Source organism: Pygoscelis adeliae, unplaced genomic scaffold (genome assembly GCF_000699105.1).
Source record: "Pygoscelis adeliae isolate BGI_AS28 unplaced genomic scaffold, ASM69910v1 Scaffold13, whole genome shotgun sequence".
Classification (NCBI taxonomy): domain Eukaryota; kingdom Metazoa; phylum Chordata; class Aves; order Sphenisciformes; family Spheniscidae; genus Pygoscelis; species Pygoscelis adeliae.
In genome coordinates this window covers 4,115,950-4,135,205 of record NW_008824499.1, presented here as the reverse complement: position 1 = coordinate 4,135,205, position 19,256 = coordinate 4,115,950, and the positions used below count along the sequence as shown (strand labels likewise).

The 19,256-nt window shown below is 40.9% G+C and overlaps 1 protein-coding gene across 1 annotated transcript in view; it reads right to left on the bottom strand.

Moving 5' to 3' along the window:
- Positions 1-19,256, bottom strand: part of ADAMTS17 (ADAM metallopeptidase with thrombospondin type 1 motif, 17) — a 182,839-nt gene that overhangs the window by 74,521 nt on the left and 89,062 nt on the right. The window contains exons 9-10 of the mRNA XM_009321473.1: positions 7,069-7,170; positions 5,221-5,366 (exon numbers count right to left, since the gene is read on the bottom strand). Of these exons, the coding sequence (XP_009319748.1) occupies positions 5,221-5,366; positions 7,069-7,170 (248 nt within the window). The remainder of the gene's footprint in view (positions 1-5,220; positions 5,367-7,068; positions 7,171-19,256) is intronic.

The following is a 19,256-nucleotide window of genomic DNA, read 5'->3' as shown; positions in this document are numbered from 1 at the left end:
CACAGGCACACCTTCGCCTAATTTTCCCTGTCCAAGGCAATTCTTGAAATAGCAGGAAGGATCCTTCCTCTCAGATGTTCCTTGTTGGAAGGCAAATCCTGCTCTCAGCACCTCTGACAGAAAATTATTCATTCAAGCTCCATTCTGGATCTATAATTGGCTTATCATAACAGATGCTCTGGAGTACTTCAGAAGCATGTTCTTTTGTAGTATCCCATACACAGATCAATAAATACGAGCTGCCTGCACATTGCACACCTCAGATAAGAGGTAATCCAAAATGCTATTCACCTGTGGGACCTAAGCAGCCTTCTTAGAAGATACAGAGTGTTTAACTGTTTGTATTCTGGTCATGAACCAAGGGATGTGACTAATTTTGCACTGCTGACCTAAATTTCTTCTTTGACTTCAACAGCAATTCATTGCTGTCCTAACCTATTTTCAGATGGAGCAGGCAAACGACTGAGAAAAGCAGAGTGTGTGTGTGTGTGTGTGTGTGTGTGTGTACACCAGCAGTTTCAGAACAGGACTTGAAGTAGGGCACTCCCAAACTTTGGGTTCTGCCATGACATCAGGCCTGAGCTCTGACTAACTTTTCCTGTGACTTGGGACAAGTTTCTTAACTGATGGTGGTTTGTGAGGGTTAGGCTTTGGAAGGTGCACTAAGCATGACACCTAAAGTCTAAGTATTATTTATATTTGCACAGTCAGGCAGTTCAGAAGATAATTTGTGGTTCCATCACAAATACCAAAGTTAACTATTTATATTCTTAATGGGGAACCTAGATGCACCATGGTGACGTTACTGTGCCCAGGATCACACCAAATACCCAAGGCAGAGGCAGGCAACCCAAAATGTTTCACCTTTCTCTTCCCACCATTTGCTTTGTCCCCTGCCTCAAACACTCTTAACAATGGGGACACAGCAAATGTCTCTTCAGCACATGTCCTCTAAGGTTCTATCTTCAGCAGTTTGAAACAAAAATAACATAGAAGTAGCTATAACCTGTACTGTAAGTAGGATGTCCAGAAACAAATCTGTGCAGCAGATAATCTCCATCCATGAAAACCATGCCATTTTACACATTTGTTTTTTAAACATGCAGGAAAGGTCACTAATCCAACATCAGGATTAAGCACTTACAAAATCTATTTATTCTTATTTATGATTCCCCAGAGGAGAAGGAAAACTCAAGCTCTCAACAATAGCCTGTATTTTCTTTGCAAAACAAACCAAACCAAAACACAAACAAAAAACTGAAGTAAGCAAAAGCCTTAGCCATCCTAACAGGTAACACTGACACTGTCCTGAATTTGTCACATACCTATCTCCCTAGCTGTAATCAGCAAAGATGGATAAAGTCATGTTCTTACTTTTCTTTAACAGATGCAACTCCAGCCAAATTCAGTTTTTAGTAGTATGCCAGTTCATTCCAACAGCTTCTTCCCCCCTCCCTCCCAGAAGAGCAATGAGCATCAGGTTATATCACTCAGCTAATTCGAAACCAAGGCCCTCATGGTATATGATTTATTTGTGTCAGTGGTCCTAGCAAGAGTTGCCCTGTTCATTTACGTGCTGGCTATAGGACTGCGTCTTTGACTTCCTAGCTGTGCTGGACTTGATGAATTCAGCATTTGGTGCAACAGAAACATTTGATTCTGCATAGAAGAGCTTTATGCCAAATTTCAACCTAGATCAAATTTTTACAGTAGCTCCATTAATCCCAGAAAGTTTTTTGGTTTTTTTTTTAATGGAAATGCTGATCTCCAGTGACACTAATGTCACAGAGAGACACCAGAAGAATAGCCTGGACAAACGCCTGCTTGCACTGCTAACACCTCTTTTCTGTCATGGACACGTGCAAGGCAGCAGATATCCTAAGACTGATGCAGAAATCTTCTGGGAGGATTGTGTCTGCCGCCTTAGACTGGATGAGACAGACACTCAGTCCAGATGACTAGAAGCATGTCACAGGCTTCTTCCCACATGAACCCTGCACTCACATAAAAACATCAGATACACAGACTTTGGTTTCAGCACCATCTCTTTGGCTACAGCAAAAGAGATGTAGCCATTGAACGTAAGTGACTGCATGTTTGTGTGTACATGCACAGGAAAAAAAAACAAACAAAAAAGAATGCAGCCAGAATACACAAAGAGTAACAGAGCGCTCTCTCGAGAGCAGGGTATCAAGCTGATAGCCATGGAGCAGGAGAGACAGCAGGACTACTATTTACTGTGCTCATCAGCAGTTGCTTTGGCTTTAAGCTTAAGATGTCATTGACTTGTGAGGGGCTTTCTACGAGTTTGCCAATGCAGACTGGAAGCAAGCAGCTCTCACTGTTGGTAATAATGGTCACTGGCAATACTAAAGTAATAGCCAAGTCCATTAGGAGACAGAGTCTTCCTGAGCACCCACCACTCCCAGTCAGTGGGAGCTGCAGAAACATAGTGCCTTTTGGCCTGCACTCCTCTGCTCGGCCTTTCAGCAGCCTGACCTGTCTTCCCTTTCTAATTAAAGAGTAAAATGAACTGCCTCCTCCTGATGTAGGTTCTCCCAAAATTAAAGAGTTGGATGCACTCATCGCATCAGCCACAAAACAACAGAGCATCCTACAGATCTCGGGATGTTTCTACTCCCAGTAATCCAACAAAAAAAATATACCCAACAAGACTTCCCACCTCAGCTCCCCTCTGTCCAACAGCATCATACTTTATTTGGTAGTATGTTACTGCTTTCTACTAGACTAACTCTGGTTAAACACTAGCAGAATATACAGTGTCTATTCAAGGGGTTCGGGAACAAGCAGAAAAACAGGCACGGACAGGCAGTCAGACAAATGGACAAGACGTAGCTCTGTCATGCTGATTACGTTCTGCATATGCAGAATTACTGACAGTAATCTTTTACTTAACTGACCTCTGTAATAGTATTTCAGTATTACAGGCCTCTTGGCACATTAAACAGGATACTGAGGGTTTTCATCATGCAAGATGAAGAAAAACTATGACAGTCACTCTCTCTAGTCTCCCACAAATGGTTACCTAGCACTTGTTCATATACTTTTCTTTTCCTGCCTCACTCCATTCTTGTGGCTTCATCCTTGTGTCCCTTTCACTTTTCCAAATGCTGAGGCCAAGACTTTGGCCATCATCTCTATCAGATTCTGCAAAAGAATCTGAAGGGAAAGATCCCTGTAATCCCAGGTCCCAAGCTCTGTATAATAGGGGCTCTAGCACTGCCTGGGATTTCCAATAAACAGTATAATTCAAGCCTACCTTGACACATGCCTGAAACAGTGATTGTGTGAGATCTCCTGGTAGACAACTTCACTGCCATCAGTTCCACTAGCACTGTCAGGCTAGGACATAGCCTGCAGCCTTTTACTACTAAGAGCAAAAAATCATATTGTCCTGGTAGACAACTTCATCGACATCTTCCACTGTATTTATGCCAAGAGAATCCACCCACTAATGGAACTGAAAAAATCAAAGCCCATTTATACCACCACGACCCCTTCACATGACAAGAGGGGACTGGAGATGGGGTGGAGATCTCATTCTGATGTTCTGTTTAAGCCAGTGGTTTTTTCTTCAATCCCACTGTACAATAGTCCAAAGCCTAGACAAGAACACACGGCAGTACAACTCAAAAGTCTGCACGTGCAAACTGGCTCATGAAACCCTGCCTTACAACCATTTGGAGGTAATGCATGCAAATACTCAGAGAAATTACAGAGAGGAAAAACCAAATCAAACAGCGAAGCAACTGGTTTAAAAACACTGATAGTCCCACAGGCTCAAAAGTCAGCTGGCAGGAGTAGAGATTCCAGTTAAAAAAAAAATCCCAAGACCAAATATATATAAAATAAAAGATAAATCCCTTAGCCAATATTTTTGGACAGTGAATAAACCAGCTGCAGAAGTGGGCTGACGCCAGGAATTTGAGGCAAAAGAAGATCACGTGTGTATCCCCAGCCAAGAATGTATCTGAGCAAGAGAATTTTAAAATCAGTGTGCAATCTTGGAGGGAGCATTTCCTGTAATTTAAGGAACGATGATGAATGGATTTAGGCTTGGTCAGCACTGTGGTTAAAGAGACTTTTTGTAGCTGACAGCAAAGAAACCAGCTCAGTCCCTTGTTCAGGAAAATGAGCTGGTAAAAATCAAGCCTGGACATTATAGACGTGCAATTGCAGTTCGGTGTTATTTAAGGAGAGGAATAAACAAAAATATCCCTTTCACATGAATACAGCTCAGCAGCAGCCAGTGTGTGCCTATCTATCATCTAGGCATGTCTTCAGACTGACTATGTTGGTAGCCAGAATTTCAGTCTCCATTTAAAAAGAAAAGTTTCCTGTGCTTTGTCTGTGGAGAAAACCTTAAAATATGAATAGAGTTAGAGATACACAACTTGGAGGGCTGCTCTCAAGATTGTGAGTACCCTCACTCATCTCAGAAGTTATAATGCACACAAACAGGGGTGGTCAGTAGCAACCACTAGCCACTGCAGCAACCTGTTCAGGCCTCCCATAAGAAGACTTCCAGATGTGCCTCAACTGACCTGAGGGATGAAGGATGGCACATGGGAGATAACAACACTTATATTTCTTCCTCAATCAGAAAAAAATCCAAGCCCAAGCAGAGAGCATAGGCTTATTTGTAGTCACTGTGCAGGAGCTAAACAGCACCCACTGCACTCTTTGTGTGGAAAAACTTTCCTTTTCATATGCAGCACATCCTGATGTACAGAATATCTCAAGGTGCTTTACCAACACAGTTATATGACACTATGACCACTATCAACCACTCTATCAGTTCTCAAGCCCAGAGCCAGCACTCCCTGCAAAACTGATCTCTAACACATATTGGCTCAGTTTGGTCTGTAGATCCAGATCAACCCCCTCTCATTCACTGCAGTGCTGGAGAGGAAACACAGCACCACTTTTTCTGCCAAACTGCACGTTTTTAATTCAATTGTATCTATGTTTGAATCACTGCAACAGGCCACTTCCAATGGTAACCCTTCAAGCCACTTCCACAGAACCTACTTCACTCCGAGTCACTCCAGGAATTTGACCTGGTCCTTGCTGCTTGTGAACAAGAAATCTCTCACGTCCTCTGCACAGCTCTGCTGCCCATTTCTTCCCTGTACTCTTGCAGCAAGAATTGTCTAAGTCCTACATGCAAAAAGAAATCAGCATGATGTGAAGACTTACGGGGGATTGTCGCATTTCCGCTGTCTGAATCGCACTCCTGTGCCACACGTCCGGCTGCACATGCTCCACTGACTCCACATGCTCCAGTCTCCATCAACATGCTCAGGGATGGGAGTTTTACTGACACACTCCCCAGCTCGGCACCACTGAAATGCAATTGTGTTAGCACGGGCTGGAAAGAAGCCCTGATATTGCAAACATTCCTGCACAAGTGGCCTGAAAAGGATGTCTGAGAGATTACAAGAAGCCCATGTCTAAGTTTGTAGAGATTCAAGGCTTCAGTGAGATGGAGGTGCGAGGAGGAGAAAGGGGGGAGGTGAAACATAGAAATTTAAGTGTCACCCTCAATGAACCCCTGAAGGGAGTTCTGTCATTAAAAAAAATAATCACAGAATTGAGCCCCTTGCTTTATAAAGCAGATAATTATCTAAGTGCTAAGACTTAAAGCCACACTCTTCACAGAAACTGAGTCCAAGAAATTATACCCCAAAGCAATGTCTTCCTCAGCAGTATTCCCAGTACGTACAAAATAATTGAGGTATTTTGGACCTAACTTGGCTAAAGCCCCAAACAACCTTTAATTCTAATAGGTTGCGCTGGCTCCTGACCAAGCAGCAAACTTGGCCTATTCTCCTGCTCTGTCCAGGACATGATACAGTAAGCACTGCGAAGCAGTCTTACAAAAGAATTACCAGGACTCCTGTAGTTAGAAAAACATATCTCTAAAAATCTTTTGTCTCACTCTCCTTGTCATGCTTTCCAGGATCCAGCTTTTCTTGTCATTGTTTATCTTTATTTGCAAGCAAAAAACAGGTCTCTAATCTTTGATTTTAGCCACAAACTTTTTAATTTTACCCTTTCTTACCTCCCCAACCATACAACATACAAAAAATGTTAGAATCCAAAACCAGTAAGTAGGGGGCTGGCAGCTATCAAACCAGTCAAATTCCTTTGTAGCCTAACAAGTTATCAGCTGCACTGGGAGAATCAACCACGTACATTTATGAACCACATACCACCTAGCACAGCCCATCTCAGAGGTCAAACGTTCACTTAAGTCAACTTCTGTCAGCACAGTAGGTCAGCTGGGAGGCAGCAGCTAAGCCTCAGTAACTCCCACCCTTATGACATTGACGCCAGTTACTGGAATGGTGATTTTCACTGGAGGGAGATCCACTAATCTGAGAGTTTGTGTTTCTTGTAACAATTTTCTACATCGACCTGGATTGTGGAAAGTCCATATATGCCTTAGTCATCTGAGAATATACATACAGTACAGCAAACGATACTTCAAAAATAACTGAATATCACTGAATTTGAGCTCAACACATTTTGAGCTGCTTTTAGAAACTAGAAAGTTTTTAAGTAGCTTTTTTTTCTTTCCCCATCTTTCTCCACTCCCCAAATGTCAGCCTAAATGCTTTTCACACTTTCTACCTCAAATATAGCCAAGAACACTACTACCTTAGCTTACACTGAAAAAACACCTCACTCATGAAACACCACTGGCAGCAATGAACAGAGGTGACAGGAGCAAGCTACTACCTAACACGACTTGCAGGGTGCCCAGTCTGCGCACTTAGCAGAGTGAGGCATGGGGTTTTCCTGCCGTGCTTGTAGAATGCCTAGGCCACAAGAACTTGACTACTGAGGTCTCCAGAGGCTACTGAAATACATGCAATTGTAACATGAAATCAGAAAGACCCAATCCAGCTGTTAATTGAGCAGTTTCTGTAACAGAATCAGTAAAAAATATGGGTTTATGGTAAATACTGAACATCTTGGAAACATTATTCCACAGACAATGCTGGAAAAAACAAACTGACTGCTACTGAGCATTTTGATTACCTTGTCTGCGCCACATTCAGTGCCATCCAGAGGGGGGTCCAACTTTGTTTTACAGGATGTATCTCCTTCCACCAGGCACCAGAGCCCAGCACACATCAAATGCTGCAATCACAAAGCAACGAGGTGCAGTTATTACTTCTGGAGATGTCAGCTATAATTATGGGACACACTGCAAAGCTCAGACAGTCTTTCTCAAGTGAATCCAGAGGCATCTAGTTGGTTTGGGAGCAATTATTTTTTAAGGATAGATTGGCATTAAGTGGTGGGGCTGAGAACATAATAGAGATTGATGGATGCCATTGTCAGGAATAAAACCCACCCAAACCAAGAAGTGCATTATTTAAATAAATTTCTTTTCACAAGAATAAATCTGGTCCATTAAAAAAAGAATCCTATATGGGAGGCCAAGACGGGTGCTTTGGAACCATGCCACATGCTTAGATGCCCGAGCTGTTTAATTGCATTTTTTGAAAAGATACTCAAGTAACTAAGCACGATGAAACGCAGTCAGCCCTGCTGGATCTGGTGGTAGCTGTAATCAGCCAGCAATGTCTCCTGGGAGAAGAAGATCTTAAGGCAGAATGAGAAAGAGGAAAGGATTTCATAGTGTGCCATGCAGCAGAGGAGGAGCTTGGTGACAGGCAGGGGCAAAGTTAGTAAAGGTTTGGTGGTGAGAAGTAGCTGCTAGAGACCAATGTGCTAGAGAAGGTGAAAAGTGAGATGTGAGGGGAAGAGCAGCAAGAGGTACAGCACATCTCGGTACCAGACTTGAAACACATTCTGGGTATAATTACTCAACATTGCTGTGCTGCTCAGCCAATGTGTGTTGCAGGAATATTAATGCTGACCACGCTTGCGTGATCTGTCAGATCAATAACGTTTCCAGAATTTGAGAAAAAGAACCAGGAAAAGGGGCCTTTACATCATTAACATTTTCCACAGCATCCACCGTGCTTTGCATTCCATGAAAGTGGATGATTTCAATACAGTGCTACAGATCTGAGTACCAAAAAGAGAAAAAGAAGAGTTACATGTCTTTCCACTATTGTTCACGTTTCAATGTAATGGTAAAAAGATGAGAAGCCTGACTCAAGTGCCAGCTGGTCTTGTCAAGATTTATTGCACCTCATTAAATAGTTGAGTCAACACACTTCAACCTTATGGTTCTTTCACAATGTAATGTAAGAGACTGTGGGTGCATGTGTGTTTTGTGTACATACATGTTGGTATGTCTATATAAAATAGATCGGTACGGCAGAGGGTGCGGACGAGATAAATCCCAATACCAAGAGTGACGATGTAGAACATACTGAAACAAAATAGTTATCGCAGCAGTATCTGCATCCTGTTTTATTTCTACATTTCTTTCTGGAAAGAGGATTTTGCACTATTTAAACCGAAAGAACATTCACAAAAACTAGAAGCAGACAGCACAATTCAGCAACATCTCTATTAACCACAATACAGAAAGCCATCGTCAAACAAACAAACAACAGCAAATACACCAGCGAAGCCTAAATCAATGAATTTTCAAGACATTTTCCCTGAACTAATAGAGCATATGGGAAAATATCAGACTTTAGTAATTTTGACTAAATGACTGTGACTAATGGTTTACCCACAGCTCTGAAAGCACTTAAGCACCAATTAGCCATAAGGACATCACATACTGTTTTACAGATAGGTATACTGAGGCAGAAGACTTGACAAGCCAGAGATTTCAGAGCTTACTGAGAAATCAATGGTTCCACACTGCAACTCCCAGATTCTCAAAACCCCGCCTTCCCTGGAGAGGACTAAAATCAAAAAGTACATCAATTAACTGTCCACAAGTGTTACAGAAAGAACACTAATCTAGGCAATAAACCGTTTAAACTGAAAAAGCTTCTCCCCAAATGCCAAACATACAGCTCTGAGAGGATGCTTGTTTTCCCAGTTGTAAAGCTACAGCACCCTTGCACCTGGTTTAACTCACTGGCATCTAAAGGTGATGAGTCTTTACGTCAAGACTACACATACGAGTGATTAAAAAGGATTCAAAAACAGTTAAGATATGTTAAAAGCATGTCACAGACCTAAGTGGAAGGTATCATAGGAGGTTCTAGCCACAGTGGCAGGACGTGCTACATGTAGCTACAGGACACAATTAAATGCAGTCTATGAACACGATAGACTTGCTAAACTCTAACAGTATTGATGTTACTGTTAAGCCAAGGTCAAGAATTATTTGACAATCTGGACTGTCTCTTCTCCCTTGATGATTGTGGACAGTGATCTTGTGAAAGCATTATCAGCAATGCCTCCTTTCAAACTGTGGTTGGGGAATACCGATACATAAAATGAAGGCAAGCTGCAGAGATGAAGGGTGGAGATAGCATGTATTTTCACTTTTCTAGGCTTCAGCCCCTCTCTTACACAAAACCACAAAGCTTCCGAGCAGAATGTCATGAGAAACCCTCCAGCCTGATCTCTTGAATGACCCAGACAGAAATTTTGCCCCGTGGTTCCAGAAGGAAACCCTCTGCTTCTGCTTTCTGTCAGAAAGATGTCCTGGCTGAAGATGTAATGGAATTCAATACATCCCTAAAGAAGTTGTTCTAGACACAGATGAGCACCATTGCTAAATATCTGTGCATTATGCAAGGCCAATACTTGTTAAGCTTCAGCTTCAAGTCCCTGGATGGTAAGCTGCATGTAAATTAGTCAGGGTTAAATTCTCCTCTTTGAACAAAAACTGGGAGGAGGAAGGGGGGTGGGGGTGGAAACAGAAAGTCATAAAAACGAAGCAGCTTTTTGTACAATTTTCGTTGCCAGCCAGAATTCCTCCATAGCCCACAAGAACGTGGAACGTGATAAAGCCAGCTAACATGCCCAGGTATGAGTCGTGGCCTGGGGAAAGCAATGGGCACAGACAACCTCAAACAGGTGTGTCTGTACCAGCAGAACGACACAACTGAGCCCAGCCTATGGATACAGCGGGTGCAAATATTCACATACGCATGTGTATGCGTGTGTGTGTATATATATGTATATGTTTGCACATATATATACATGTATACACACATAAGCACACACACATATATTTATAGGGAGATAAATAAAGGAAAAATCTCTCTTAGAAACACCAACCTTTCTGAAATTTCCCATCTTTGAGGTATGGAAAACATAGGATTTTTATAGTATCCCTGTGTTTGATTCCGAACACTAAATGCAAAGCATATTTCAGGAAACAGTTACAGAAAAATCTGGTAACTGCGCTTGAGCTCTGTGTTCTACTGCCATACCACTACAAAGCTCAAACACTTGTTAGTGCAGTCCCCTGTATTTAATACAGCATTCAGATACCCCAGCAAAGATTAAACCATCAGCTTTGGTATTGTATGTTCCCAAGACGTTTTATCATGTTAATAGCTCATTTCAAAAGAGATCATATATCCTCCTCAGCTAAAATAGAAAGCCGAACAAAAATCCCCATTAAACAGTCCTATAGCTAACCAGTCACAGTCACTGACTTTTTAATAGTTAAATAGCCAGCTTTGTGGAGAAATATCAAAGTGAGAAATAGCAGGACTTCAAAGGAAGTTGCTTGTATATGAGTGGCAGTTCAGAGCTTACACTGATACAGAAGAAGCCATCAGAAGAGCTGTATTACTGCTAATTGTAAATTCAGCAACCAGCTTTTAGAAGGCAGGTCTCTGCCTGCAAAGTCTTCCCTACAGCATTCAAAAAGTGCCAGTTAGGATTTTCCAATGATAGATAGTTTTCACTGGAAAAGTATTGATTTGTTGAAACTGTCTGTGGGCAAAGGTCCTCTTTGGATCAGCTCCCAGCTTGAAATATTTCCAAGAGCAAAATAAAATTTTAAAAAGTGAGATTGTTGTTGAAAAGTAATATTTCAATAAAAATTTAAATTTCCTTTTCGTTTTTTAAATTGAAATGCTTGTTCAACTGAACCCTTAAGGAATTTATACAGACAGAAAATAAAATTAAAAAAATGAAATAAAAACGGAATTTTTATAAAGCTGCAAATTTTAGACTCTCAAAAATGCCTGGAAGAGAGGAAAACTTGTCTGCACAGCTGTTAGAAACCAGTCCTGAGAGAGGTCCCTGTCCAGAAACTCCCAAGCTGGGAGATATCTGCTCGGCAGGTGAACGACGCTTCCGATTACAGGTATTATGATGGCATCTCTTTGAGAAAGGGGCCTTACTGTGCCAGGTGTTTTCTCTTCCTCAAAGAACTTGCAATCTAAACAGACTCCTGGGAGCTTGGAGATAAAGGAAGCTTTATCCCTCTGTTATAGGTGGGAAGATGAGGAACAGAAAGGAATTAAATGTCTTGCTGAAAGTCTGCTGGGAGACAAGGAAAAACACTGCTCAGAGCTCTGCAGTCCTCTGCGCAGTGTCACAGCCACAGGCTCACACTGCCTGCTCTGGCTAAACTTCAGGGTAAAACCAGAAACAACTCCTGGGATACTCCCAGGAACATGTCTGGCTGTGGGCCTTCCCACCTTTCACAGCTTTTCATACTTTTTCACAAGACATACTGTTTCTGAAGACAGTGTTTACTTTACATGTAACTCCATCCCACACGTGTGCCAGCACAGGCTCGCAGCCTGTGAAGCGCTGCGACCACTCACATGCGGCTCTAGGGAAGTAATCTATTTTAGGTTCTTTAACTCAGTGCTGCAGCTGGAAATGAGGAGAAGCCAGAATTAATTCAGCCAGCTCTTTGCCCACAGGCAGTAAGTCTAGAGTCTGCTAGTTTCTGGGTTAGCTATTGCATCACCACTGTTACTAAAATCAGCATGATTCTGCCCAATGACCTCATATGGTCTCAGTGAGAAGAGAAGGCTCGCAATGCTCCTCTGTCTCAAAGCCTCAGATTATTACCTACAAGGGGAGCTTCCAAATCTCCAAAGCATAAAGAGAATCCAATGAATAAAGATATCCTTCCCACCGGGGAACAACTCTACAGAAGCTAATTCCTTCCCTACATATTCACTCCCTCACCTTGGATTCGTCCGAAAAAAGAAACACTTATTTCTCCTGAGAATGAATTTGTTCCTGCTGCCTATTGCCCACTGGAAAGAGGAACCTGTTATTTCTAGCAGCAGAATTAAACCACCATGAAACCAATTTTGCTGTCAAAATGAGGGGATTATGAAGAAGGACTTAGAAAGAGTAAATATCCTTAAGGAAGAGGAGCAAGAGACCACATAACACACAGGCATGCTTATAAATAGGCTGGCTTTCAATGAAGTATCAGATCTCTTTTATTTTGCCAAGGTTTTGGCTTGGCATACAGCTAACCATGAGAGAAAACATGCTTATAAACAGAGTCCTAATTAATACCTATTAAGTACAATAAACACACAATTTACACACGCTTTCCTGTTCAAATCACTGTGTATACATTCTTGAAGCCTCACAGCGTGCTTCTGAGGAAGAATTCTTTACACAATAAGGTGAGAAAAACAATGCCCCCAATTTCTACACTGTCGTTGTCTTTAATTTTGGGTGCATAAACAACTGACAATCTACAATGGATCACAAGCGAAGTGAGCACTGTTGTTTGCCACTGCTATTAGATGGAGCTTCTTGCTGTTGAAAACTAGATGACAAGTGCTCAAAATCAGAATCCTGTAAAATTGGAAGGCACTTTTGAAAAGGAGCCATGTGCTGCCCCAGATAATATAACTGTGAGGCTTGGATACACACATCGGTGGCCAGCTGCTGTCTCTAGAGTTGATACTCCAAGGAACAAGTGGTAGGTCCAATCGTGGAAGTATCTGTTTCTATCTGTCCAAATGACAGACCTGACCCAAAAGTCAGGAAGGCTTTTAAAGAATCACAAGGACTACCCTAGAATATTCAGGCAATGGTTAATATCCACTACTCATTTTAACAAAACTGGGCAACAATCCCACAAATTTATAATGTATAATTTTATTCACTAATGACAAAGTAGAATGGATCTCTTTACTGTTGGACAGAAAGCATCTCAGCCTGTATTAGAAAAAACAATCATATAATTTTCTTAGATGCAACCAGAAAAGGTTTCTTAAAAAACATTTCCCTGTTTTCACTACCTGGTGATCACCTTGTTTCTTCAGAACATAGAGAAACACATGTGGACATTATGCTTTTTAGATGAGCAGGACCAATAACCTGCCTGCTTGGAGCCAACAAACAAATTTAGAGTTGATTCCCCTTTATATCAGTTTTTTCATCAATGTAACTCCATTAACTCAATGAACGGCCTCTTCATCAAAACTTGTGTGAGCGGAAAGTCACCGACATCAGACACAAGCGTATAAAATCAACAAGACTGTTTTAACTCTTGAGGAAATGGCTCTTGACAGTTAAAGAACTCTTAAGGAAATGGTCCTTCACACTTAACTGTTTTCCGGTGCTCCTCTTTTCCTTGTAGAACAGTACAAAAAATTCAACATAGTAATTTCCGAGATTTGTTAATGTTCTGTATCAGAAAAAACAAAACAAACTGAACCCAGCAAACATGAAGGATATCAGGCTGGGTTTGGTTCTCTGAGCTCGATGGTTTGGTACGCATTACTCCAACTACAAACACATGAATCCCATACGAAATGTACCCTTACATATATATGGAGTGATACCAAGAGCTTTTCTGATCTACAATTAAAACATAAGAATGTTTCCCTTTCATCTTTCCGCGAGAAAGACAAAATATCTGTCAGCTTCCAAAACAGTAACTTACCATGACACACTGCTCACCACAGATAGATTTGGATGCCTAAGGTCTGAATGAAATTAACTGGTTATAATCTTCAGTCACATAGCCCTTCTAACAGCAGATGAAAGCCAAAGGATTAGAAAAATCCAGAACTCTCATATTTTGACAATGTTAGCAAAAGCAAAACCAGGCTACTCAAGAGCTGCCCAAAACACACTTACAGACAGGAAGATGAGCCCTGACCTCTCTAGAGCGGATGCAGCAGGGATCTTTTGCCAAGTGTGCCATCATCTCTCATAGTAAAACTGCTCCTAGGGCTCTATGAATGCTCTGCAGGACAGATGGTAAGAGGCAGAGAAACGTAAAAATGCTTCTTTTGAGATGGGTTTGGTCTACTGCAAGCTCTTCACCCTTTCCTGTGAGGCAGTTAAACTGGAATTAATTACTTTTGTACTGGAAATGTGCAATGCAGTATCTGGAAATTGTTCCAGTCTGGGGGAGATACAAGAAACCAGTATTTTGAGAAGTGAAGAGTGGTTTGGGATGCCTGACTGGAAATACTTCAAGGAGGGCAACCTTTCAAAGCTGGTAGAAGCTCAGGGCTTCTGGAAAACCATGCAGCTTCCCTGAGACTCAAAATCAGAGCTAAAAAATGGACACATTCAAACCCATTACTTCATCTGAAAATTCAGGCCATGATTGAACCTCCTTAACATGCATCAGGATGAAAGAAAAACTGAAAAAAGCAGCAATAGCAGGGACACTGCACAGAAATGCAAATGTGAAGGGCTAGTAATGAAGCCAGTCACAAGGAGTTCAATAAACAAGAATGGATCCTGTCAGACAAGCAGTGAAAGACTCCCATACTGCCAGAGAAGGCACAAGTGGTAGAAACACTTTTTTTTTTTTAACTGTACATTGGGAAGAAAACAATGAAACAGAAAAACGCTGTCTCCAGTTTTAGCAATTTCTGGTGCTCTCAAGGCAAACTAAATGCCTTCTCCACTGTCTAAAGTATTTCCTTGCAAAGCACCAGTTCTATTTTATTTTTTCATGTACCTGGAATTAAAGTAATAGTCAAAAGAAAGAGATTGGAAAGACAGCATTAATGAGACCACAAACTAATTTTACGGCAAAGCAGCCTATGCTAAATACTAATCTTTTCAGTGCCTTTAGGGCATTCACGAAACTAGCTCCTGTGTGTCTATGATTCATAGACACATAGAAATTCAAGCAGAAAAACATAAGCTTTATCCACTTTCCTACCAACACACAATTTTCTCGCTGTATGTGCTCTTCAGCTTTGCTGAGCCCAGTTTTCAGCATCTTAAATGAGAGAACACAACCGCACATGTTACATCAGCTGAAGAAATCATGGAAGTATCTTTACGCGGTCAAACCTGGAAGAAGTAGAGACGTGGTACAAGGCACTGGAACAGAGTCACTCCTTTGAATTAAACATTAGAAATTTTGTACTTTGACTTACTATCAATTTCTACCTCAGTATGCTTAAAAGAGCCGTAGCCAATCCACTATGCCACAATGACAGCAGCTATATTAGCATCGTATTGTACATGCCATGTGTTAAGTGCTGCTTTGAGGTTCATACTAGACACACCCCACCAAGAAAAGGCTTATGAGTTCACAGTATTATGCTGTAGTCTAGCTCAGGACAAGACATCTGCCCATGATGAAGGTAGGGCAAGAGCTTCAGGCAAGTTTCATAATCAACCTGATCACTCCCATCTACTATTGTCTTTGCAACTTCAAGCTTAAATCCTGACCTTGCACTTTGCAACATCCATCTTGTATTGTCTTCACCGAGAGTAATGTTCACTCAGTAACTCCCAGTGAACTCCTCAGGCCTTAACACCTCATTGTAGGATATGAAAAGTATTGATTTTTTAAACAACAGGCAGTGCTGTCCGTTAAAAAAAAAACCCAAACAAAAAACTGGGAAATTAAAAGAATGAAATCATGGATCGTGTTTCTTGGCCACGGGAAAAGAGAAGAAAGGGACAGTAAAATAAATATAGATATGTACACACACTGTTCAGATGTGGTTGTGAAGATTACGGGAGTTTTCTCTTGAAGTGTTTTGCAGATGGGACGTTCCCAGAAGGCCAATGGGAGAGGTCTGAATGCCCTTCAAGCTTGTTATACACTATTTTCAGGCTGATACTCAATCGTATTTTGGCTAATTTCGTTAAGTTCAAACTTCAGCTGTAGATGCCACATCACAAGGCTACACTAATTCTTTCTCCCTCCCCTTGTGTCTTAATAAGAAGTGTAGGATTGCCAAGCTCAAGTGCTTGATTCTTAATAGGCACTCTGTATTATTTTTAAAAGTTTATTATTTTTATATTCTTAAATTTCCACATTGTATTTTTATAATTTTATTTTGGTTCCCCTCTCTCTTTATATTTTTCTTTAAACCACTGCACCAGAATGTGTTTTGACCATCTTCCAAACTGAAACACGTACAAAAATTTCTGAAGCATTCCAATAATTGTAAACCGGGCTGTGCTGCCCAGGCAGGAACTCTGCTTCTCTCTCTTTCTTTCTCTCTCTTAAACAAAAAGTATTTCCACTGAAAATAAAGAGAAAAAGGTCTTTTTGCAACATACAGAAGCAGTGAAATAGGACACTTCAGCTTCATATGAAACAGGCAATGTGAAAATAGTCTGAATTTTAACAACCTACATTAGGAAAACTATAAAATGTAGTATGGCAATTAAGTATATTGTTACCTTTACTTCTAAAAAAGAAAATCATCTCATTTTATTTTAGAATTGCCAGGCTTCTATCCTGCAAGCCTCAAGAAAACCAAACCCATCCTCTTCCTTATTATTATTATATTTACACAGAGGCTAAAGTGTGTAATGGAAAATTATGTAGACAAAGTCCCTGGTTGTACAGAAAATGACAATGCGACCTATTATTTCCAGGATAAATCAGCTCTCAATCTAATTACCATGTTCGTGTAAATACTCTATACATTACTAAATAATAGGGCTTACTATCATTGTCTGGATCTTGCAAATGACCCTGCAAAGAAAAAACACAGAGGCCCATTGATTCCTATGCATGGAGTCCAAGGGTCCACTCCGCCAGTCTCTGCAAGATCAAGACCACAGAGAGATTCACAATTGCTTAATTATATTCACCACCATGCCATCAAATATGAAAACTGAAGGGATACGCAAAATCCACTTGATTATTACAATTGTTGCTCTTCCTTTATTTTCTTTTTTGGTTCCTCTCCTTTTCCATTTTAACCCGGAAATCTAGTCAGTCTCCTTTGGCTTACAATCAGCTTTGCCCTCTTGTTCCGGGTTGCTGCTCCGTAGCTTGTAGATACTGGGAGATACCTATATTTGTTAAAAAACTTGAACTTAAGATAAAACAGTAGAGCCAATTCTAGCTGCTTTAATTTTTCTAAAAACAGTGTCACAGCAAAATTCACATTCCCAGTTACATCTGAGTTGACAGTGTCCCTTTTTCAGAAAAAAATTTCTTAGTAGCAATGCTGATCTCCTTCCACATGCCGTTTTGGCCTAAGCACAGTTTTGACTCAAAACAATACTGAAAGATAATGGTTATGTAAAAACCCGCAAAAATGTGTTAATAATAAATAAGCCAAAAGGCATATAAACCAAAAAGCCAAACACTGGATACAAGAGATAGAAATCACATTTTTTCCATAAATATGATTTCAGTGCAAAAGCCTCTGTTCATAGGCATGCCAGTCTGAAAAATAAACCCAGTGTTCTGATTAAACACAGCGTATTTTCACGTGAGGTTATGAACAATGTGTTTTTACGCATTGTGAGAGATTCAGCATATGCCATCTGTGCTATTCCTCTTACTGACAGCACTGCTAAATAAAGGGGACAGCAAAGAGTTAAAGTCTGCTCTCTGCAGAAGCCTTCATCGCTTGAGTGGGGTTGAAGCTTTTTGCCTCCTCTCGCGTAGGGGTCAAACGAATTCACAATACTCGATTCATAGCGCAGTGTGGATCTGAAGAACAGAGGTCAGACAGGTGGAATTTCCTCTAATTTGCACAACCTAGCATGTTAGCCCTGGGCTCACGTCGACATTTAGCAATCAGAACCCCAAAAGATCTCTGTGTTTGGGGTACACTGATAATGCACTATGCAGTGTCAAAGGTGCATTGCTGTTTAGTTTTTTTCCGCAACTCGTATCATGGTTTTGCTCAGAGCTTGAGAATGACACGGTCATCTATTTAATTTCTGCTAAAAGCAACTCATCTCCCTCAAAATAAAGATCCCTGTGCAAACTCTTAGGTGGGCCAAAAGCTCTTCTAGCACTGCAAGGGGCGTGACTGTGCAGCCTCCCACCTGAAAACAGGCAGCGTGCCTGGTATGGTAGAAGCACATTTGTATGTCCTGCTAGATAAGCGTTCTCATTGATCAGACAATGCCTAACATTTGCAATGGGAAAGATTAACAGAAAGCACCATGTGAAAGCACTTTTGATCCCTTTGCATATTACTGGAGAAAAGTATGTAACTCAGATGTGAAGGGGGAACTACTGAAGGGTCTTGAGAGATTCATTATCATATGTGAAATCTTCTCACTTGAGAACTGCCCAACTTCTATTTTCTTATTCAGTTCCCCAGATCAAAACTAATTCTTCCACGGAGCCATGAAGACATTTACTTTCCTGATGATGAGCAAGGACTCACCCATCTAATACTCAGGTTAAACTTAATCCAAAACCAGCCACCTGGATGTATCTCAAACCAATAAAATTATGAGCAGAGCAAGCACCAAAATGGACTTGCATTCCCTCAAGGGGCTGGCAGGTAATCTTGTCATTTATTATTCATACAGTATTATAATACAAGCAGTGCTTTTCAAATAAATAGAAATTGATTGTTCCCTGCCTAACAAGTGTCCAGCCTAAAAGCCTGATTCCACTGCTCCTTAAACAGGTGACATGCACTAGTAAATCTTACCTAACGTTGATGTTACAGAACAAGATCCTAAATTATACATCTTGGAGGTCATAGATTACAACAGTAGGCTATGATTAAGCTCATTATCATATACTCATGCTGTTAATTAGTTCATTTTTTAAATTTTAGTATATTAAAATGTAGACGCAGTGTCCAAGCAAATTAAAAAGGAACGTCAAGAGGTATAGTTCATGTAAAGCAGAGCCTACCTCATATGTTTTAATTTTTTTTCTGCAAATTTGGAGCAGAACAGCTGCAGGATAGCTGGTTTGGCAAACTTATAATTCTGAGGGCTACTATTTTGTACTGGGGCATCTGAGTTATCATTAAAAACAAACATGGAAGAAGAATTTTGGAGATGCAATCTGAAATATGCTGATAAGGTTGAATATTCATGGATTAACTATCTAGCTGGACCAGTGTCTGAGGTCCAGACACTGCCAAGCATTTAGGCACCTGACTCTCTGTGAAGGCAAAGGAGATTACATTCCTTTA